General features: G+C 42.5%; 1 protein-coding gene across 1 annotated transcript; it reads left to right on the top strand.

Annotated features, from left to right (window-relative positions):
- Positions 1-113: 113 nt before the first annotated feature.
- LOC121092848 lies at positions 114-3,133 on the top strand. Its single transcript, XM_040604449.1, has 2 exons — positions 114-510; positions 872-3,133. The coding sequence occupies exons 1-2, from the start codon at positions 433-435 to the stop codon at positions 1,556-1,558; spliced, it is 765 nt and encodes a 254-aa protein (XP_040460383.1). The 5' UTR covers positions 114-432; the 3' UTR covers positions 1,559-3,133.
- The last annotated feature ends 21,587 nt before the right edge of the window (positions 3,134-24,720 follow it).

The following is a 24,720-nucleotide window of genomic DNA, read 5'->3' as shown; positions in this document are numbered from 1 at the left end:
CAGCATCATGCTCAGCACAGCAGGTAGCTTTTTCGCTTTTTTCTCTCTCCGTCCCCTTAGGTTCAGTGCCTAAGTGCTGGTCCTTGATCTCACTCGCAGACCTATTGCTACCCATTTGTCAGCCGTCATTTGTGTATAGGCAATGTATATACATATCCAGCAACAAGCTTTGTAGGAGTGCACTGCAGTGGGAAGTGGAAATCTCAGGGAAAGCTGGAATCCTGGTTGGGCCAAGGACCTGAACTTTAAAGTCAGGACCACTTGATGTTTTTTAAAAGCTTTTTTTTTTGGTCATTTTAGGGGCCTCTAAAATTCAATTAATTATTTATAAGACCTTTCTCTGTCTGAGGTATTTTGAGCATGATTCGTTGTATTTGCCACAAAGGTATTTGCCAGTACAATTCATCACTCACATTTTTAAGTTTCAGGTAAATGATTGGACCACATCCCCAGCCTCTGCAGCCGCACGACATGCCTCGGGATGACAGCAGATGCTTGCCTTCACGCACGGTGAGTTCCAGTCAGCGCCTGGGTCTTTCCTGTGCAGAAGGAGGGCCAGGACTGGGCTGGTGTGCCTCGCTCAGCCTTGCTGACAGGACACGTTTCTAACACAGGTACTGCCTGCTCTCCCCCTGCACGGAGGCACACAAAGGCAGCAGGTAACGTGCCCCAGCTCTGTGCGTGCACTCCTGACTCCCTGTAGGCTGGGTGGGTGCTGTAAAGCCCCTTCTTTAAAGAGAAGAAATATCTTTGGGCCCTGTTTAGAAATGTTTGTTCTGTAATTTACTCTGTTTTTGCAAACCTTCCCAATGACATACCTACCTGTGCCGTCCCCCAGTCAGTTCCTTTTTGTGTCCTGTAACGCACACAGGTACCGCCTCATGCTGCCTTGAGGCAGGAAGCAATAGGGCACTTCAGGGGCTTATCCAGCATCGCACCAGGGAGATTCCCAGCGACATACCTTGGTCGTCCCCAAGGTGCACAGAGCTCGTCAGCAGCACAGCTGGGAGAACGCACAGCCTTCTCGCAAGAGCCACGCTCAGCTCTGACTTTCCCTGAGGAATACTGCTGTGTTCAGTTGAGCTGCGTGGACACCTATTTGCTGAGCCCAAGTTTGCTGCTAGAGAGTCACACTTTGTTCATGCGTGTTTTGCTGGCTGCCCGGACAGCCCTGGGCTCCAGACACTCGCTCTGTCCACAAGCACCCAGCGACACCTCTCCTTGTGTGCCTCGCTATGCTGGAGCCTTACAGCACCTTTCTGATGGTTCATTTATCAGCCGGCTTGTCTTCTGCACTCAGAGTCATTTGGGTGCTTTGCCTGTGACTCTCCTGGGTCGCATGTCGTTCTCTCCTTGTCCTCATGCTCAGTCATCCATGCTGAATTATCTTCCACTCCTCCCTCTGGGAATAACTAAGGCTTTGACCCAGTGGGACTGTGTGCTTAAATGCTTTGATGGACCAGACACCGAGCTGCTTGCTCCCAAATCCGAAGTGGCCGGGGACTTCAGGCTGTATTTTCAGAAATGGGTTTTGCTCTGGGAAGCACAGTCTAACTGAAAGTCAGCAAAGGATACTGCCTTGTGTGTTTTCAAGTATTTTAGCTATCATCTTTAAACCCTTCTGTTCTCTTTAGTTTCCAAACAGCCATATTTTCAAGTTTTTGATCTCCTGTAGAGAATATACAGCTGTAATAAGAAATACATTTCACTTCGTTCCAGAATCCTCTGGGAGAAGGTGACATTCCTTTTTAACTGATATAAGATCAAGTTTGTAATTTCATTTTGAAGGCTGTTCTGAACAAGTGGGGAAAATCAGAAGACCAGCTACATTTTCCCCCAGGTTTTCCCGAACCCACCTTTGGAGCACGACCTAGACAAAATTCTGAGTGCGGTTAATGTTTACACCTTTTCTTGCACTGTGTAATTTAACTTTCAGAAATACAAAATGGGACAGCAGAAATATTTTTATGTGTTCCTACAATGTCCAAAGTTGTTTCTTACTGTTTTTATTTGAAGGAACTAGACACAATCCTGGCTGCCTTAACCACTGCCTTTGAGAGAGCTACAGCTGAGAAAATCCGCTGCCAGGAAGAAGTGAATAGAACTAACAAGGCTATTGAGCTGGCCAACAGATTAGTGAAAGGTCTGAGGTGAGGTCCTACAGGGCAGGCTAATGAAGCAGCCTACAGAAAGCACTTCTTTGTTATACACTACTGATCTGGCAATAACAGAGGCACTTAGCAAAGAACCTGATGAGCTGAAAAAATTATGTCATTATCATTCATTTTTTTCATAATAGAAACATGGTTTTGACCTTTGCATTTTCTTACATTTTGCTTCATTGTGGTGTACATTAACTGTAAGATTACCTGGTAACTAACCTATCCACGAACATTAACAGAAGATAAATAGTCGATTGTAGATATTGACAATGAAGGCAATTTATTAAAATGCGATGACTATATTTGTAACAATTAAACAACACTAATGATACTGCCCTGGGTTGGGATACATAGAATACAATATAATTTGCACTACTTAGTTAAGCAGTATGATAATTCTCTAATTATCTCTCTGAGATTTGCAAGGAGTATTTCAGGAGAGAATAAATAATGGCAAAGCCATGAATTATCAAAAATCCATATTGTCTGTTGATCCAGGCTGGCTCAAGGGAATCCATACTCACTGATGGATTTTTCACTTATCATTCATCTACTGATGAGGCTGCTTTCTATACGCGTGCACACACACACACTTTTTACAGATACTTTATTTTATTGTAACATTAATTTAAGAAATCTCTTGTGGTGCCTCACTGCCATTATAGGTTTTGTGCTCCTTCTACTTTCAAGCTGAATTTGATAACCAAATATGTACTAACGAGCAAAAATAGAAGATCCATTTATTATTAAGCAAAATTATATGGCTGAGTGTGGCTAGTGGAACTTAAAATATAAAACAGTGCTTAGAGTTATTTCCTGAATCAATAGAAAGGATTTATTGACTAGAGGGGAGGGAGGGCAGTGCAGAAGGCCCATTGTTTCTGTTTAAAGCAACAAGATGAATGCATTTAAAATGTTAACATCCTGGCTGAAAGTGTAATGTATTTTAGTGATTAATAATGCCTGTAAAATTAAACCATGTACCTAATACAGAATAATAAAATAAATAACATAGCAGACCTCTTTAAAGTGTGACAATAAATGATTGTTCTAAGGCGTCTGATAATAATATTTTCTTCCACCTAACATATCATATTGCTTGGTTCTACCATGTGCCTCCTGCTGGGGCTGACAAGTGCTGGAATAGCATACATATAGAGATGAAAGGCAAAGTGTGTGTATGTTGGGGGGGGGAGGCATAATGAAAAATAATCTAAAGGAGGAAACAGAGATGAAAGGAAAGAAGGAAAGTTGAGCCATGCACTAGATGAAGACAGTAAAATGAGTTTTAATGGAAAGCCCTTCAGCTGGTACCTCCCAAAGCACCAGCTCCATGAAGAAGCTCGACAGATTGGTGGTGGGAAATTGAATTTATTCCTGTTGTTAGCTGTACCACACTCAGTCAAAGGCAGTAATAACCATATGACAGCTATTTGGTCCAGTTTAATCCAGTTTCTGGTAAAGAATAGGTCACTGTTTACGATTAGCAAACTGTAATACTGACACTGCTGTACTGTCAGTCCTGGCTCTTTCTTTGACTTGTTTTTTGCTGAGAACACACTCTCTTATTTCCCTAGTTGCGTGGTTAACTTATTGCTGTGAGGAGAATTGCTCAAGAAATGGGCAAGTAAAATTGTTCACAACATTTCTTATAATACGCAAATATGTAAAAATCTCTTTATTAATCACTCTTTATAAATACACCTTGACATGACAGTAAAAACAAATAAAAAAAATTTGTGTGTTTTCCTCTATTAGGTAAAGTGTTGACCAAACAGCAGGAGAGCTGATAGCATCTAGCCAGGATCCCAGGGAAAAGCTTGCACCACGTGTCAAATCTTTTATTGACTTTATAGCATAAAAGACCCTGCCCAGAAGTAGAAACTCTTTTTTTCCTGTCTTCTTCTCTGAGCCCTGGCATGCAAGGACTGTTTTGGGTGGTTGCATGAGGCGTTGTTACTCTGTACCAAGGAATTCTTTGCTTCTGACAGGTGCCAATTATGCTGTGGACATCTGCCCTGGAGGCATTGAATCAAGCTGACAACTCATTTTATATCAATCAAACAACAACCATTTTCAATAATTTCCCATCCAGCTGGGACTGAATTTGCACAAGTGATCTATGTATTAGAGACATTACCAATCCACAGAGACATTCAGAACCGTGATTATGTTCCGTTTTCCCACAGAAACTCTTGCATCTGCACAAGAAAGCAACAACTTTTTTCTACTATGCAAAAGGTTGCTGACAACTCAATTTTGGTTACTCGCTGCCAAACTCAACTCTCAACAGTCAACTTGTGTCAGACTAGAAGGGGATGTTTTTATGACCAGGTTTGCCACATGCAAATCCTTTCTGTTAATCCTCTAACCAATGTGAATCCATAAGGTAATACTGAAGTACTCGCTACTGTCTAGCCACAGTAGTGGGCAGGTTTTTTGATAACCAGTAAAGGAATGTTTCTTTGATCCTGTTTTCTAGGTAGAAAAGGAGAGCTGGGCTTATCAACTGAGCGGTATTAGGAACAAGAGAAAAAGTGATGCAGAAATGTGTTCTGGATCACGATCCTTCTTTCCTATGGTAGTTCATTTTCGACGTGGTACTGGTGTGAGCCAAAATCTCTGCCTGTTTTGCTTGAAAAGCAATAAGGTAAGTGAGGGCTTACATGTAATACCTTCTTCGCAGTTCTGTATTTTTTAGAATACATGGTTAATCAGAAAAAATCTAGCAGCTATTCCATTCCCTTTTTGACCTGTTAAACCACCATGTTGCTTATATGAACTTCCTTCAAATACTTCATTTAATAGAACAGTATATTTGGAGGCAATGAATTGGTAAAATGTTCTCCTGGAAAGGGCCAAAACGTGCCCCTTGCTATGTTTGAAGTACATTTGCTAGCTGACTGGAGCTAGAGGTGACGACTAACCCACAGACCTTGGGAATATGGTTAGCAAGCCAGAACAGTAGGCAGGCTCACCTTCTTCTTGTATTCTGTTGAGTGCTATGCCCTGCTGTTTGCATAAGGGGATCGCTTTTATTATTCTATTCTCTCCCCACTACTGTGCACCAGGGCAGCACAAAGCAAGATTTAGTGCTTGGCTATAGTATTTGCTTGCTAGCAATTGTTACAGTTAAGGCTGCACTGAGACTTCCGTCTCAGCCTGCTGTTCTCCCATGCTCATAATATTCTTTTTTTAAAAAAGTCCCTTTCATCTGAAATTCTTCATGCTTGTTATCAGCTGAAATATGATTTTTTTTGGCAAGCCTGAATAAAATTCATTCATTCATATTTGAATTATGCAAGGAAGGGGGTGTGGGGAGAAAGGTCTCTTTTTTTGCACATTCATAATTCACAAAAAAGCTGCATATTACAAGCTGAAACTTTCCAGGTGGCTAGTTTTGACTGAAGGATAGCCTTCATGCTAATTACAAAGAGAGAATGACTGAAAGAAAAATGAAAGAGAAAAATTAAAAATGACACATATTGTGATTAACTCATTTGTTTTGTAGGTGTGTCATACAAAAGTTCCATTGTGAGCCACTTAGAGCAAGTTTAAAGTAACAATTTCATCTAAGTTACGATGAACTACTATAATTACATAATATCGATGTTTTGTACTGCAATTTCACTAAGATTCTCCCTACAGAAGCTGCATAAGCTTTTACTTATGCAAATGTGGAAGCTTGCAGTGAAATCAGTGCAGAATCTCATGAATCATTTTAACTTTGGCCAGAAAGCCAGTCTGGGGAAGCGGGGAAACGGCGAGTAGTGGCAGTTACAGTCCCTGTGTCCTGGGTCTCTCTGAATGCCAGGCTGCTATGGAAAATAACCCAAGAGTTTCTGCAGTTTGTTCACCTTACTACACTGACTGTCAGGGACACCAGACCACTAAGGCTTTGGCATTCTCTTTTCCTTGCTATATTCCTTCCCATATACTAGTGGACAGAACGGGCGGCACATAATCTGTTCGGCACTGCGGACTCTCCACGCTACCAAAGGATTGCTTCAGCAGAGGGTACCTGGGCAGCAGAAGCTCGGAGTGTTAGAACACCCTCCCTTAACGCACGGAAAAAAGGTACTGTGACATAACCTTCTGTGTCCTCATAAAACACCTGGAAATAAATTACAAGCATGTAAATAAAGCAATATAACTATAACTTTAAACATCTGAAAGCATAACTGGCCAAGGTTCCCATAGTAATTGCTGACCTTGCTCCACATGGAACGAAGATGAGTTCAGAAATTCCCCAGCACAAAGTTCCCAGTAACCTCTTGGAGGCAAAATAAGGGCTGTTGGATTCGTTGCAGGAATCCTTATCTGTTTTTTCCCTGACTTTTGAGTGAAGTGAGGAGAAATTTTATGGTTTTTGCACAGATGCTGCTTATTCTCACAAAAAAACAAGTGAGTGAATGCTGAGACATACCAGCCTCTGTAACTAGGAATTTAAAACTTAACCTTTATTATTCCAAATCCCCATTCCAGGAATAAAATTTCTTGAGCCAGTCACTGATGATACAACAATTCTAAACAGGAAAGTGATGGCAGTGCCTAGTAGTACCATAGCTACAAAAAAAGCCCCTGGTCTTACATATATAGTCATCACGGGCACATACTGCTCAACCCTCAGCACCAGGGATCAAATGGATAAAAGCTAAACCTGGTTCAGATTTAAAAGTTACCTGTTTGAGTCAAAAAGGGAAAGAGCTGGTTGGCAGCTCCAAATACTAGTGACAGTAAAACCAGATGCTGAGCTATCGAGGAAACATGGCAACTATTTTTTTCTGAACTCCTGATGTTGCACAAGGTGTTTTCTTAATGCCCCAGGAACCATAACAACTCTGCTAAAGCAGTTTCCTACTTTCAGCTCATTGGACTATAATGAATGGGATACAGTACACTGGCACTGTATCCCTTGTCTTTTGCCAGTCCTATACTGGTATGATTCTTGCAGGTGCGTGTTATACAGCAGGTATTTCTTGCTAGAGTCCCTGTTTCAATAAAAATATTTGAAGAAATAATCAATCTTGTACCTGACCCAGTACTTTCAAGTTATTTATGTTCAAAGTACTTTAATAGTCTGTTATTTTCTCCATCAGCTTTCTCTCTCATTATGTTCTGCAGGTATTCAAAGTACCTTCCTCTGAAAGCTGTCTTCCTACATCCATATGACAGTTACCTTAACTCCCAAGGACCGCAGTGCCCTGGACATGTTGACTTTATCTGGATTTTTGCTTGTTTATTCGTCCCTTTCGTACACCCTTGCATGCACTATAGTTCAATGATTGCAATTTGAGCACTCCTTTCTATCTAGCTGAATAGTCCTCCCCAACACGCCGCCATCCTGATGTGTAATCACCCAGGAGACATAATCATTCACTTAGAATAAAAATAATTCTCCTACCGTTCGCTCCTTGCCTCCATTCTGCCCTTTTTCTCTGATTTATTACACTATATTCCTTATGGAAATATTTTGACATCCATCCCCTCTATTCAAGTCTTCTACCCACCCTTTGAGGGAGTGCTTTGAACAGAGGAAGGCCAGGATGAGTGGGTATCTCATACACTCACCCTTTTATTCCAGTGTCATTTCCCCCACCTCCTCATTATATTCCTGAGCCCTTCCCCTCCTTCTAGTTTAGCTGTACCGACTGCCCCTCCTACAGCTACCAGGAGTTCTCCCTCCCCTCCCCTGCCCCTCTGGTAAATGACAGAAAATATTTCCTCGCAGCCTCTGCTACTCAGGATTGTGTCTGAGTACACAGGGCTCCTGCACCCAGCCTTGCCTGCGCTCTCTAAATCGCTTGACCCCGAGAAGGTTGTCACAGGACAGCACTTACCGACAGTGCAGGCTGGAGAGAGTGCTGTCAAGGCACCGAATTCCTTCGGCTCTGATCTTTGCTGCTTAGTTAGACTGCAAGCAAGTGTTTAGCGAGCCAGAGCACTGAAATTATTACTCTTTAAGCTCAGTCAAAATTACTGTGAAACTCCCAAATTAAGAAGTTCAAGCTGAGAAGTGAAATGCTTTCGAACGCAGCCATCACGGTGCCCCACTCGGTACTGTACCTTCCACCTCTTCTTTATTGCCACCTTCATTTTCTCACGTTACTTTACATGCTGCTTGCTGGTTTTGCTTGTTACAAGTGTCCCCCCCGACTGCCACCCCCATACTGCACTGACAAGCAGAAAGCTCTTTATGCTGAGTATTGATCTAGCACTATGCACCAGCCCAGGGTGGAACAGCATCTTGAATTTCTTGCTCCCCTGGGAGCATTTGATCCAAAGAGGATTTTCATCATGTGTTCAGACTCAGAAAGTGGCTGCTATTCAGTAAATGCTGGTTGCAGTTCTGAGTCTGAATGCATGCTGAGGTTTTGCTCTTTCTGCGTCAATAAGCTGTGTCCTGGGACAATGAATTCTGCACGTTTTTCCCCAGTTTGCAGAACTGCAGACATGGGACTGTGCTCACACTGACTGCCAGGCTGCTGTCCTTGCACTCAGGGATGTAGGTTTCACCAGCTTTTTCACTGATCCTTCCCAGAAAGCTTCCAAATCTGCTCTCAGAATCAGACTTTTAGACCTAAAGAACTTGAACCAGCTTCACCGTTACTCGGGATGAGTGAGGTCAGTTTGGAAACATTTGGAAAGCCCAGACTGAGGACATTTCATGAGTGTCTGCATTGCTCTTACATCTGTCACAGGCCCCCAGAACAGCACTTGCACATGCTGGGAGGCTTCACAGCACAGCACACCTCTCGCTGGCCTCGGTGGGCTGAGCCTGATACACAAACATGCACACATGCTTCTCCGCACTGTGCTTAGAGGGCCACGCAACCTACTCATTTCTGCTATTATAAATCTAGAAAAACTTAGCTGCAACCCAAGGAGATGGCTCTGGAGTCACAACACAGCTAGGAACAGCATTATATCAATGTTCCCAGGTAGCATTCTTTAAACCACCAGTACTGCTTACATGTAAATCTGCTTTCCATTTTGAGTCTGTTAAATCTGATTATGGGCAGTAAGTATCTAGCCACAGCTGAACTGAGGACACAGGGATGTTAATGTACCCATGACAGGCACCCAAGACTCGTGCAGCAAGTTTCAGGCTTCAGAAGACACCAGAACACCAGCTTGGACTCAGCTTTTGAACTCATAAACAGCCTTCACCATTACGACTTACTTCAGCAAAACACCACGCCTGAAACCATCAAATTCTACGGTATTTGAAGCAACGCGCAACAAATTCCTCCCCCTGGCTCTAAGCCTTGTGTGCCAGAGGCTCTGCAGGCGAGGCGAGGGGAAGAGCACCCAGCCCGCTGTCTGCAGGGAGCGGGGCATCGCCTTCAGGGAGCGGGGCATCGCCTTCAGGGAGCGGGGCACTGCCTTCAGGGAGCGGGGCATCGCCTTCAGGGAGCGGGGCACTGCCTTCAGGGAGCGGGGCATCGCCTTCAGGGAGCGGGGCATCGCCTTCAGGGAGCGGGGCACTGCCTTCAGGGAGCGGGGCATCGCCTTCAGGGAGCGGGGCATCGCCTTCAGGGAGCGGGGCACTGCCTTCAGGGAGCGGGGCATCGCCTTCAGGGAGCGGGGCATCGCCTTCAGGGAGCGGGGCATCGCCTTCAGGGAGCGGGGCATCGCCTTCAGGGAGCGGGGCACTGCCTTCAGGGAGCGGGGCATCGCCTTCAGGGAGCGGGGCATCGCCTTCAGGGAGCGGGGCATCGCCTTCAGGGAGCGGGGCACTGCCTTCAGGGAGCGGGGCATCGCCTTCAGGGAGCGGGGCATCGCCTTCAGGGAGCGGGGCATCGCCTTCAGGGAGCGGGGCATCGCCTTCAGGGAGCGGGGCACTGCCTTCAGGGAGCGGGGCACTGCCTTCAGGGAGCAGGGCATCGCCTTCAGGGAGCGGGGCACTGCCTTCAGGGAGCGGGGCATCGCCTTCAGGGAGCGGGGCATCGCCTTCAGGGAGCGGGGCATCGCCTTCAGGGAGCGGGGCATCGCCTTCAGGGAGCGGGGCACTGCCTTCAGGGAGCGGGGCATCGCCTTCAGGCTCAGCTGCCCTGCACAGGCACGGTGGCAGGCTGCCACGCTGCTGCATGCAGTTAAACAAACTGCACAGTAAAGGTAGGCACCGTTGCACACCACCATCAACAAAACACCTCCCGGCAAACCGTAAATACGGCAGGCTCAGGGCCCTACCTGTACTTGTCAACTTTTTGTTGGCTTTTCAGTATCTTCAGCAGCACACAGCTTCCCTGCCTGGACACCACAGTGAGCGTTAGTAACCGTAAATCAAACAGCACCATCGGAGCACAGCGAGGCCTTCGCACACCCCCACATCCGTGTCCGTGTGACACACTGCAGGTATGACACGAATTTGGGAATGTTTTGAGATGCAATACTGTGGGTACCATACTGGTCTTTCTGCTTCAACAGCTAGCTCCGCCAGCGGGGGATTAGCATCCCAAAATTTTTCTTCAGTGAAGGAAGCTGATGCGACCTGTACATGGCTCCTCCCAGACGTAACTGTAGGAAACTCAATCATAAATCTGGAAGTTCAGTGTGCATTTGCAATAGTCAGCTAGGTTTTCTATTTTAAACCTTTCTACAATGCACAGCATACGTTTCACAATTTTATTTCTTTCTCCTGATTCTAGTAATTGAAGATTTAACTACTAAAATCTGTGCTTACAATGAAGTTCTAGGAAAACAGCGTAATTTAAAAAGAGATACGTATTTCCTTTATTAATATGGTTTGATTTATGGATTTGCAAACTTACCACTTCAGCCTGAACTCATAAAGCAGAAAAATTAAAATTAAGTTGACAGCGCTTTAGGATGAATTACAGATACTTTTTTTGGCTGCTGACAGTTATTTCCTTCGGGATATTCTTCTGGCTGAGAAGCTGTAAACAAGTCTCACAGCAGCAGAAATAGAAATGATGGCAAACAACTAAAAGAATTAGATCAGCTACAATAATAATCATTCTGATGCTGAATTTGGATCCTTTGGGTCTAAACCAAATATGTTTTAGAGTCGTATTTATTTCATAATCTGTATTTGTCAAATCACTTATCCATGGTGAATCTATCCATTTCTGTGTCTACTCTCCAAGAATCACTCTGGTCCCATCATGAGAAAAATAGAACACTTTTTAAATCACCATAAAACTCTTTATTTAAAGTAAAAGCTCCAGGAGGGGAACTTTAGTCTTCCATTTTAGTTACCATATAAAATAGCTTTCTCTAGTATTTTTTTCCACAACTGCTTACAGTACTGACTTGTTAAAAATTGTATCACTATTTATATTACCTGGAGGCCAGACTACATGGAGCTGTTCACGTCTGTTAGACCATTTACCCGAGAGACCACCTAGAACACAAGCACCACCAATGGAAGGATTAGTGAGCAGGATGCAACACTCATTTCTAGCCTGGAGCGGCCACAGTTGACTGCAGCAACGTCTGGTCACTGGATGTGTGCTTCTCCACATGAAAGTCAGGGTAAGTGGAAAAAATTACAGCATTTTCCAACTCCGTAACTGCTTTGCAGGGCACATGACGCTCCTTTCTGCTATGGTGATTCACACGATTATGTAGCTCGTGCAAGCAGTTACTGAACATGCAAACAAGGAAGCGGATGTTAAAAATCATTGTATTATTAAACAAGGAATCATATCTAATTTAATCAAGACATAAATACAACCTTAATAGTAAGCAAATGTCAGGTGATATCAGTTGTACTTACGTATCTTTCCCATTGTCAGAGTGCTTTAAAACCCTTCTCTTTTATGCACAGTATGTCTCTCTCAAATAGGAAAAGCTTTGTTCGGATGGTGAATGAAGCAAAGTTCAAAGGACTTGACCAAAGAATATCAGCAAGTCAGTAAACTCAAAATGCATGCTATCAAAAAAATCCTTAAGGAAATCTCTCACAGGGGTTGTGGTTTTGCATATAGGTTGCAGGAATCCAATGGGCATAGAGTTGAAATTACGACCCAGCTGGCTGACTGTTCTACCTTCAGGCTTGCCCTGCAGCCTGCATAAAGGATGTGGAAATGTTCTTGGAGCTTCATGCAGTTATGCCTGAGCTGTCCTAACAACTGAAAAGATGCTTCCAAAGAAACAAGCAAATGATGATCCAGGTATTAACAGCATGCATATGTTGCCTTCTCATGGTATTGCCATCACATAGTTTTTAACAACTTCAGACTTTACAGAAAACAGTGTTTGCATTGCCATTATAAAATCTCTTACTTTAAAAACCTCCAGATTACAAAGGAACTATTTCAGAGAGCAAACAATAGAGTATTTAGAAGTAGGAAGCAAACATTTTTTTTAAATAATTTTGGGGAAAATAGAAGCCTTCAAGGATTTTGAGTAAGGCACATTCCTCCTTTGTGACCATGTGGAACTTAAAGGAACTTTTACCAACTTCAACAATAGCTACATTTGAATGGTAAGCTGTGGGACCTCACAAAATCCCAGGCAAGGAGTTTCCCCTTACTTTGGAAAGCTGCACATTTTAGACAGACTTTTCCATGCCACTGTACTTTGTGCTGTCATTTACATGGGTGAAGTAAAGACTAGTAGCAATCCAACTGCTCACTTTGAACTGAAAAACTGCACAAGATACAGCGACACAGAAAATCACCCCTTGATTTCTGAAGAGTTAAATTGCATCTGCAAATGGTGTCAAGTTCCACTTGGAGTAAGCTCTGGTGTCTAGTGCATTTCTGCCACTGGTTATTCTTTCTTAAACTTTCTGTTTCTTCAGGAAAGACATACTGGCATTCTAGCTGTTAATGAAAGAAGGGAACACTCCTGAAAGGCTTAGTCACTTTTACGTTTTTACATTTACTGATGCCATGAAGGAGGGACAGAATCCTTCAGTTAACACAATTCCAAATTGAAGGGGGAGGAGAAGGTGGAGAAAGATTATATAAAATGGATTTATGTTGCTTTTACCACTGAATTGTTTTCAGTGTAATGTCACGTTCCTAGTGTGGGGGATTCTGCATGTGTCATGATTCTACAGATGTTCTTGCACACCACACGCAGCTGCACTATTTGTCATGGGCAAATTTAATAGCAAGATGCTTGCTATGTGTTCCCTCTATTCTTAGTCCATAAAAAACACTGAGGGGGGAAAAAATCCACTGCCTGATAGCTTGCTTGTTTCCTTTCTTTATTCAGCCTTTTAAAACACTTTAAAAACAAATTCTGGAAACACCATCTTTTGTACTAAATTCTGTGCCATCTGCAATTACAGCTCCATTACCTTTGATAGAATGATTTGTCAACTGTGTTCTTACTAACATTTATAATGCTAATTAAATAATTTTAAGTACCTGAAGAGGTATATTCCTAACAGCAGGGGGTTCTTTAAGAGCCTGATCCTTCAAAAGGAAGAATACTTTCTGCTAAGTCCTGCATATCCTCTGTCTCGTTGACTGCAGAAGAAACTCAGGAGCACTCCATACTGGGATATGGCAGAGCCAAGTGCTGTCAGAAATGCTGCAAACTCGAAAGAGCTCTGCTACTCTCCTAATTTTCAAATTGTGGATCTTCTTTAGAAGTATTCTCCTTATTAAACTTCATTGGTCCAAGGCCAGTGTGTTATTCAGCTCTTCAGAGGGGACCATACCCTTGGATTCCAGCTTCTTATAGATGTATCCAGGAAGCAGAACAAGCTTTTGCAAAATTAAAAAACAAAATACCCTGCATTTTTCTCTTGAAAGGCCTATAATGTGCTGAAGCATGGGCTGCCTGATTAGTGGCAAAAGAGGCAACTGAAGAACTGGCAGTGCAAGGAGAAATTTGGACTTCAGAGGAGGGAAACTGAAAGCCGAAGTAGGTGCACATCCAACTACACTGAACAGGATAAAACTCAAGAAGAGGGTACAGCTGTAGAACAAGTTAAAAGTCTTACACTACCAGTAATTATATGAACAAAAATAGATGTTATAAATGAAAAGTATGAATTTAATTACCATTATCTCCTACAGTACAAGAAAGACATTAACCTACTGGCACTAATCCAGTGCTGGCTGGAGCAGGTAGCATGCGAGGAGAGGCTGAGGGAGCTGCGATTCTTCAGCCTTGAAAAGGCCAGGAGGGTAGGGGGATTTATTGCTGTCTAAAAATACTTTGTAAGAGGCTACAGAGAAGACAGAGCCAGGTTTTTCTCAGAGGTGCACAAGGGCAGGAAAGAGGCAACGAGAAGTCTGAGCAGGGATCAGAAAAAATTCCTACTATGAGGGTGGTGAAATATTGGTGGAGGAGCCCTGGGAGCTTGTGCCACTCTCAAAGTGAGGTTCCCCCAGGTGGGGAGGTCTGTACATCCTTCTCGTTGAGAGTGACCATGCTCAACAGATCACCAAGATACGAATGCCTACACTTGTAACACTAAAATATACATATGTTTACAAGTATGGTTGAAACTTTGAGTGCTTATTAAACATAGAAGCAACAATGGATCAATAAGGTATAATTTTTTTGCCATGGAAAATTGTATTTTTTACATCTATGCACCGTTTGTGTACTATTGTATTGGAAGTATTTTAAAACATCTTGAACCTAGCACGTGGTGGAAACACTGCATATATGTAAGATAGGTAGTTATGTATCAAGCTGATGGAAAAGTTCTTTTTGTTACTGAGAAGCGGATCAGATAATTTTGGAAGTGTGTGTTTCTGATATTAAAGATCTGCATCTGTGAACACAGACTGTCAAAGAAAATGGAATATTCCAGTGAGTCTTTTCAGAAGAATGCCAGCAAATAGCATTGAAGTATGCAATAGATATGTGAAGATATTAGTTTCTACTCTTCAGACGATTGCTTAGTTCAAAAGTTAACCAGATGTGACTATGACATTTCTCCTTCTGTTTCTAATCAATCTCTAATCATATATATGGGATCTAGTTGTGTTTGTTTACAGACCCAATTCCAGAAATTGTTGTGCATTACCTCGTGTAAAACCTGCCTGATTTTGTGTGTGTGTGTGTGTGTGTGTGTGTGTGAGACGTATCTTAGATTCAAGCATGTGATCTTAATTACACTATACCCGTATAGGTTACACTATGTCTCCTAAAGCTACAGTAATTTTTAACTTAGCTCTACAACCTATAGCTCTCATTTTAATGATCACAGTATTCTTGCTGATTGTACAGTCATATTGGCAATGAAAACCAGACGCTTCTTGTTAGCTGGTCTCCTGATGGCAATGAAGAAAACCGAGTCAAACAGACCTATATACATTGTCCTGATTCACGACAAGATAGGAAAGTGTGAATGCTTCCAAGTTCTGCTGCTCAGTCATGATTCTGCAGCCATAGGAGGGTTTGCAAACCCTTGCTGAACTCTGCAATTTACAGACTATCCAAAGGGACTTTATAGCCCAGTAAATGTGACTTTGCCATTATTACTAAAAAGTAACAAGGTTTGTCTTCACATGACAGTGTCAGCGATTCCCTGGGTTTGTCTGGGGTTAAATAGATATTAACTTGTTTCAGCTGTGATAGCAATTGTCCAGCTGTGAGGTACTCTTGACTAGATTTAGTTCAGTTTAACTCTGATTTATAGGAATAACAAATTGTTATTCATTGTGGATGGAACTACCTATAGCTCTAGAATAAGTCACGGGGAAGAGTACAGGCACAGATGACACAAATCAGTCATTTAATCACAGTAAACTGATAGTGTTAAGAAAACATATAAAACTAAATCCAAGCAGACACCAGACTGAGGAGGAAGACATCCCCTCCCATGAGTATCACACTCCTCCTGGTGATGACTCATCATAATACTCCCCCATTCCTTTTGAGAAATACCAAAGTGTCAATCTTAAGACCCCAAAGGAGCACTGGAGGAGTAAGCACAACACTAGAGAACAGGGAAAATTTTGTGTAGCAATTTAACTCTAGTGCTAATGAGGTTTTCCTGTATTCATTAAGTAATATTGACTATTAGACTGTTTAAAACATTAATTGGACTAACAATACATTCTTAGATGCATATATATTGTGCCTTTTGCCAATAAGACCTTTGAGTGTAATACTACATCTTAACTTTGCCAATATCTTTAAGGACCTGGAAGCTGAAATAAACACCATAAAGATCACTGAAGCTCGCAAGCACTTTTGGCCGGTTGCAGTCAGTGCTGCTGTGCTCTATTTTCTCATGGACAAGCTGAATAAAATCAATCCAGTGAATTAGCTCTCACTCAAGGTTACCACTCAGGAAGAGGTCAGTGTGTTTGCGTGCTGCTGTTTTAATCTAGTGCTACCACTGGCTTACAACTTTCTTTCTCTCCTGTCACAGGCTTTTACTGTTGTACTTCACAGGGCAGTGCAGTGAGCAAAACCCTCTGACAACGTGAGGCTGAGTGTAAAGAACCTGACCGCCTGCGATACACCCTCAGCTATCATTTACATCGGTCTGTTTGGAAGGAAAAAGCTTACTTGCACAGCCCAGTCAGCCTCCCTGGTACAGCAGGAACCCTGCATGAGCTCCCATTTATGACTCCGTGTGTGTGCGCGTACCTGTACGTGTGGCCATGCAGCCATGGAACAGCCCTTTGCCTAATGATTTTCAGGTCTCACTTGCATGCCTTCCTGCTTCGCCACACTGGGAGGGAACAGGGATAGGTCTGTGTACTTCTGCCCGGGTCTCTTTGCTGTAGCTTGAGCCGTTTGTGCTGCGAACAAGCTCTGCTGGGCCACTGGAGCCTTCCTCCTCAGGCAATGAATGCCTGTCTGAAACGCTTCCTACACAGTGCACTTGCTCTCAGCCAGGCCAGGCTGCTTTCCCGTTAAGGACAGAAACGCACGACTTCACAGACGCTGCTGTGGCTGGGGGCACCTCTGCAGGGACAGCCGATTTTCTCTCTCCACTATCCATCCTCATCTCAAACACTGGGAACCACATCTACTTTCAAAGTAGCTCTTCATGTCCCGGGTGCTGCTGCCACATGTATATATTCTTCCTAGAATGAGCTGAATGTAAAGAGTATTGTATAATGATGTCTCATTTAGCTTAAAATGCCGTCTTTTCCTTCACTGCATTTTGCCTGTGAGAAGTATGCTGAGTCTTGTGCAGCTGTGTTCTTGCTCTTATTCGGCACAGATCTCTTCTAAGTTTTGCACCCGTACCACGAGTTTCCTTCTTCCCTTTGAAAAGAGTGATAAATGGGTACAGAGCAGAGGAGCCCAAAGCCTGCACGGATGTGAGTCAGGACTAGGATGAAAATACTAACCTAATAAAAGAGGCTTCTTTGGCTTCCAGTGCATGTGCTGTGAGCCGGAAAGTGAAATCCCAAACAGAGAAGGGAAAGGGAGGACAAAGAAATTCAGATTCAGCTGATGACCCGACTTCTTTTCAGAGCACAAAGTATCTACTGTACTGAACCATAAATCAGCTAACCAGTGAAATCCTGCCCCGTCGCCGTGAGGTCATCTGGAAGTCACCTAACGAGCACCTTGCATAAGGACATGCACAATGGCTGACTCCAGCGAGGTGCCAAGCACCTTCCACTCCGGTTGAGGTTGGGATGCTCAGAACGTTCACCACCACACGTGGCTGGGCCCTGCCTTTGATACATTTCTGAGCGAGCTGTGTAAACAAAACACAGTCCTCACCTGGAAAAAACACAATATATTTATTATCTAAAAATTAACTGGGGTTAAACCAATTGCTAGTGTCATGCACGCCACTTTAGAACAGATAAATCATGGATGTCTATAGGGAGTTCCCTTGGATCATTTGATCAAATTATGCTCTTAAAAGTGTGCTTCAGAAGTGTCATCCTGGTGTAGGAGGAAAAGAAAGAAAAGAAGGCAATGAAATTAATGGAAATTTGGAGAAACGAAATGTTGTCTCATGTATTTTGACAATGTAGACAGCAGTAGGTTTCCCAGACAGATCAGCTTCAGATTTCAGATACAGTTTAAGCGATATTTGACTTGCCCAAGATAAGCTAGTTGAAAGCACAAGCTACTTACTAGCCATTTTCTAGGCTTTGCCCTCTTGAGCTGTTTTACAAGGTTTATAATTTACATTATAATGCTTCTGGCCATGCTCCTCTCAGGCTTGAAGTCCTTCACCAGTCCCTGGGAGGAAAGCTGGGGTCTGGCAACATGGTCAATTTCTGGCCATAGAAGTGCCTTAAGTAACAAGGTAGGCAGGCAGCTGCAGCAAAGGGAGAAAAGATGAGAAGATGAAGAAATGAGAGACGGCTAAAATAATCAGGTATAGACATCAAAAGGAAAGAGCACTGGAAAGCCTGAAGGGCTGGGACAGAGAAATCCCACGGCACCTATTGTTTAATTGTTACCTTGCTTTGCAAACAGCACGTTGTAGGCACCTTTCCTTCACTGGCATCTGGTGCTGCACCCCATTACTTTCAACAATAAGACATCAGGCAAGGCCGGACATAACTGAGGGACCCACGGGGTCTTCGGCACCTGCAGTGTCTCATTGGTATTTTGGACCTTTGTTGTGGTTTACCCCCATCCAGCAACTAAGCACCACACAGCTGCTCGCTCGCTCCCCCCAGCAGGATGGGGGGAAAAGAACTGGAAGGGTAGAAGTGAGAAAACTTGTGGGTTAAGTTAAGAACAGTTTAATAACGTAAATAAAATAAAATAAAATAATAATAACAACAATAATAATACATTTTAATGAAAAAGGCAAATAAAAAACAAACACAAAAAAAAGAGAAATAAAATGCAGGACAGACAAGTGATGCAAATGTATAACAACTGCTCACCACTAACCGACCAATGTCCAGCGAGTGCCTGAGCTGCGGCCAACGTTTCTCCTAGCTTACATGCCGAGCACGATGCCATATGGTATGGAATATCCCTTTGGTCACTGGGCTCTGCTGTCCCGGCTGTGTCCCCTCCCAACTTCTTGTGCCCCCCCAGCCTGCTCGCTGGTGGGGTGGGGTGAGGAGCAGAAAAGCCCTTGACTCTGGGTAAGCCCTGCTCAGCAATAACTAAAGCATCTTCTCTGTTATCAACACTGTTTCCAGCACAGATCCAAAACACAGCCTGTACCAGCTACTGTGGAGAAAATTAACTCTATCCCAACCAAAACCAGCACAATCTTTAACCAAGTTTGCTGGCCTGGAAGGTGTTTGGTGGTGTTGTGCTTTTTATTTGTGAAAAGTTTGACTGTGAAGCCTAAGAAACATTTTTACAGATTCTTTTGAAACAAGCTCATACTTCAATACTGACTATCTAGCCTCACACAACACACTGTGACTTGATTTTGCCTTATTGTAATGATGTATTACAGTAATAGAGATTGGTGCACTGAATTCAGGTTGGAGAATCTAAACATCCGTCCTCTTGTCTGATTTTTCTAAATCTCTTTCTGACCCAAGCACCTAAACATCCTTAGTCTGGTCATGTTCCACACCTTGACCATATGGTCCTCTACCAGAGAATAGAATAATTCTAGGCAATTAAGGCACTTGCCCATATCCATTTCATCTGCTGATCTTTGGAGGTGCAAACAAAACACTGGATGGGGAAGACTTGCTAATGTTGATAGTGCTTTAGATCACTTGATAATCTTTTTCCTGTGTTAGTTATTACTGAATGGAAATCAAATGCATGCATGTTAGGACTAGGAACAGATGGCACTTCTGTTCTGTGAGGAAGAAATAGGGGCAAAGGGGCAGCAAAGTTGAACCTCCCCCCTTCCCTGTCTTACCAGGATTCATTGTGTCGCCCTCCTGTTACAGTTGGCTGTGACTCTTTCTTGTTATAAAGAGATGTCAGAAGTTAGAGAGAGACAGATGATAACCTTAAATCCTTTACTATGTTTTACCAGGATCCTGGAAAAAAAATAAAAAATAAAAAAAATAAAAGCCAGCTGAGGGAGTTGGAAAATGTCAGTGAGGCATTACACAAAGAACTTGATACATTTGTTGACCTATCTTCTGCCTCCACCCTTCTCCTCTAAGACGGATTTAGTAGTAGTGGGTGCCTAGTGCTGTGAGTGCTTTCTTAAAAATAATTTAGATGCTATTGTCTGTCTGCCACTTGGAAAACATAGCTGTTTCAATGAGCCCCTGCTGAAACGGGAAAGAGGGTTTATTGAAATGCCTCCAAAAATGCACCAGAATTTCATTCGTTTTTCTTGCCGGCTGAAACCCGCCTTGTTCTTGCCTTTACAGTCCTTTGTTTTATTTTTTAAATTGTACTATTGTATTCAGGGTCTTTTCATTCATATCCCCTATTTCACGAATGGTGTGTGTGTGGTATTAAGAGCCGAAGGCAGAGATGAGAGGAGAAGTGTTTTGAACTGACTAATTTGCAGGCAAGAAATAAAGCTCTTGTAAGGTGGTCCCAGGGGTATCTTCGCCGTGAACACTATTTGAAATGACATGTAATCTGGTACATTTCAAAGGCAAAACATTTCCTATTCTAAAGTATCTTCATGAGCCAGGGTTGGTTTACCTGTTCCCAGAGAATAATAAACTCCACCAGGGACAGGGAAACTCCTTCCCTCCCCTCTCAAAATGCCTGTTCTTTTTCGAAAGGCCATTTGCAGCCAAGTTTATTTCTGTCCTACCTTCTGCTGCTCTGATGGCTTAAAACTCAGTGCTCTCTACTAATACATAGCTGAATGCACCTCTGGATTAAATAGCAAGTAACAGAACACAGCACATCCCTGTACAATGTGATAAATAATGGTGTGGAGCTCCCTTTTTGGGTTTTTTTTGCAACAGTAGAAAATTTAAGATCTGGTTCTTAGAGACTTTAAAATTTTAAGCATTTCACTATCTATCTTTGATCTGGCAATTTCTTAATATAACCTGTTCCTCTTCTAGAGAAATCTGAGTTCAACTGACCTTGGAATACTGTATTAATACTCCTTCTCAGCACAATTCAGTATTTCTAGCCTTGTTGACACACTAAAAGCCTTACGCACAAAAGTCCACATTTAATTTGTGAAGGCAGACATCTCAGAAAAGCCTGACATGTAGAATTTTGTCCATATTTTGGTGAAGGCTTAGCTGGTCTTGCAAGCTGACACACTTAATCATCATCTGTGAACGGAATCATGCGCTACGAGGAATGTTTCTATATGTGTATGATTTAAAATTATGATACCCAGAGTCTGTATTGCATGGTTTTAAAAGCCTTAAAAATCTTCTAAATGGAGAAATTGGCCACAAATAAAATTCAAAGCCTATGCAAAAATGAACACTGATAAATATTACAAATCTTTTCTATTAATTTCACAGCTGTTCTGTCCTAAAGCTTTTAGTTACAGAAAACGAAACTGATGCTTTGTGAACTCTGAATTTACATCGACCACTGTGTCATCAGTTACTTGATTTTTGCCTCTGACTCTGCATGGAAAGAAATCAGGGTACAGTGTGTCTATAATCATGATCCTACACAGTTTTTTAAAAATCAAAAACTTTAGTTACATTGATTTTCAAAACCCATGTGCTTGTGCTCCAACGTACTGGCTCTACAGAGTATTTATTCAAGTGTGAACAAAGATGAATAATTTTTTTTACCTGGACGGAGATACTGAAGGCCCCTGGAAAGGACAAGCAGAAGCAATGGAGTCGGAATGTCCAGAAAAGAGACACTTCTAAAAGAATTTCTAAAAATAAAAGCAAAAAGTTCTCTCCCAAACCCAATAATTATGTGAGACAGCAGATCGGCTGGGATGACTTGTGCTGTCAGTTTGCATTACTAGCCTCAGCCCTTTGAAGGACAGATTTTGCACTGTGAGTGACCCTAACGTGTGTTGTACTTGGATCTCTACCAAACAGAAGTCATGATAAAATATTATGCCCCATAGATGGGTCTTACACCTTACCTGTTGTTTTCCCCGAGGCTCTGTCAACTGTAATTCTTAATTTATGGGAACTTTGCACAAATGTAACTTGGAACAAAATGTGGCCACTGTCCACAAAAACTTTCAAAGAAGGTAGTGCTGTTCCCCAGTCGTGTTTATCTCCTGGACTGGTCCTCTTGTCGATTCTGACCCGTCAGTCCAGACTAGACCCTATTACTAACAATCATAAGAAAACACATCATTTACTATGAAATAAAATAAATTTTTACCAAATTAGTTAGCAGTACCACTGGTCTTAGATATTCTACCTACCACAACCAGAGAAATAAATGAGGCCCTTCCACGACTGCCGAGTGCTGGCACACGTTAACCCACAGACGGCATTACATCTGGAACACATACTATCTGATGAAAGTTACAGTGCTTGACTCAGGCAGCTGCCTGGGTGAATGGTGGCTGCTTTCTGAAATAAGAGGTAGCTGTGTGCTCTTCTGCATTTTACTAGTGCAAGTCATCAGCTTTGTATAAGGATACTTGAGCAACAGATTTGACGCTACTGCCTAGATACGCTGAAAAACTTACTAACCCTCCTCTGACCAAACTACCTCCTAGTGCCAGTGTGAGGACTTCTGTTGAGTCCTTTGTATTTACTGCCTGCGTGTAATGCTGCCTTTAGTGAGACACTAATTTAACTTCTTATTTTTTCTTTAGATACATTTCTAACATACCCACTTCTGCGTGCATTGAAATATTTATATAGGCAATAGGTAGGAATCCATTAGCAGGAATCAATTTTTCCACTTTTAGACAGCAGCATTTTGCTAATACGGAATACTACCCAGAGAGCAACACAACATCTGAGCTCAGATGATTTATTGAAACTATATTTTTGTGGGCTGGTTTTTTACTTTGGTGACTCACGTGATGTGGTGCCCTTTAAACACTGTGTGTATAACACATGCTTGTTTGAACACTTCATTATTTGGCTCGAAGTAGTACAGTATATTGTTCTGTTTAGGGAACAAGTTTGAATTTACCATTGACTCAGGAGAACTTCACAATGTATCATTGGGTCAAGGACAGGAAGCTGTAGCAGAAATAGCTATGGAAAAGGCATCAAAAGAAGGCCACTGGGTTATACTTCAAGTAAGTCAAAGCTCTTCATTACATCAGTGCTGCATTGCAGTGTTAAAAACTGAAGCTTTTCAAAATAACATGTGCCCAGATGAAAGAGTACTAAATAGTGATTTAAAACTTCCTTTGTCTTCGCCACAAAGGAAGCACATAACTTCATCTGTATATGCAAGAATCACTGAATATCACATAAAATACGAACTGCAACTATCTTGTGTGTAGGGAGTCAACTAACGTATTTTCCCAAGCACATGATATCTGATTTACTAATTTATCATCCATTAAAAAAAAATCCTTTAGTAAATAAATGTGTAGCAAAAAGAATTGTTATGCTGTATAATCAGATGAATAGATACAAACAGGGAAGATTGCTGTCATTATGCAGTATATTGTGCTAAACAGATGCACCGGATTTTTTTCAAATATTGTGCAATATCAAACTGCTTCCTTATGTCTGGGTTTTTCTTGTATCAATAATATGTTTCGTATTTCAAATCAATAGCTCGCTGGGAGGCCTGTTTTTTCCTCCCTTCTCCCCCCCTCCCTCCCCATCTCTGAATATTTATTTTCTAGCAAAGTAGCTTGACACATTAGAGAAATTACTGAGGAAGCCCAGGGAAGGAAGTCAGCAGGGCAGTGGGGTTTCAGCGCGAGGAACCTGCCCCTTCTACAGAACATCTCATGCCAGGGGAGATTTGGGAAACCTCCTGTTAAAATAACCGAAAAGCCACTACCTGAAATGCTGCCTGATCACCGTGCTGCACTGGTTACATTTGACCAAGTAAGTAAAGCACCAGAGAAATAAAACTTAAAAAATGTGACTACTAAACTTCTCCTTTTAAAGCCACTTGAAGCATTGAAGTCACTCAAAGCCTTCACAGGATATGCAGTAATACAGCAGAATGCATTCTATTTCTTAAAGATTTGTTCACATATCCTAAAGCAGAATAACCACACATCTATCAGCATGGAAAAAAAAATCAAACAAGAAATTACTTCTTTTTGGTTTTAAAGCATCGCATACAGCTTCTGGTTAAAAACATGCCTGTGTGTACAGGAAACAAAGAATTTGCAGTCACTACAGGTAATTGCTGTAGTGCAGAATAAGAATTTATTTTGGTTTAGTCTAGCTTAGTTTGATTTTTCTTGGAATATGAGACCATGGTTTTTTGTGTCTCTGGAATACCTTTTACATGTTTCGGAGTACCTTGTGCGCCAGAATTAGGTCTTCAGCAGAGGTAAATCAGCCACAGTTTATGTCGGTCCAAAACGTTTGGATCGTACATAAGAGGACAGAGCGCTTCGGCTGCTAGGCTATCACATTTTCCTCCATACTCTTTAATCTTTGTTTCAGGAGGCTTTTAATGAAAACATATTTTTGTTACTGACTCTCAAGAGATACGTACAAGCCCAGGTGGGTATGGGCAGCAGCTGCAGGCTGTGCCCCAAGGCATCGGGTCCCTCTTTGGAGTAAGGACCCGCGCTGGAGCAGCAACCTGGCTGCCAAACAACTCACCGATCACACAAACACCGAAACACTGCTTTTCGGTACCGGCATTCGAGCAGCATGTTCTCAAAACCCTGTGCAAAAATTACCGCGGC

Source organism: Falco naumanni, chromosome 8, assembly GCF_017639655.2.
Source record: "Falco naumanni isolate bFalNau1 chromosome 8, bFalNau1.pat, whole genome shotgun sequence".
In the NCBI taxonomy this organism is placed as follows: Eukaryota; Metazoa; Chordata; class Aves; order Falconiformes; family Falconidae; genus Falco; species Falco naumanni.
The sequence above is the reverse complement of the archived record's forward strand: the minus strand, read 5'-3'. Positions and strand labels throughout refer to the sequence as shown.

What these genes read in the sequence shown, in the direction of transcription:
- LOC121092848 (XM_040604449.1), top strand. Translation starts at nt 433, where the DNA reads ATGATTGGACCACATCCCCAGCCTCTGCAGCCGCACGACATGCCTCGG. An exon ending in GATGCTTGCCTTCACGCACG is followed by an intron (nt 511 to 871) that starts GTGAGTTCCAGT and finishes TAACGCACACAG; the next exon opens with GTACCGCCTCATGCTGCCTT.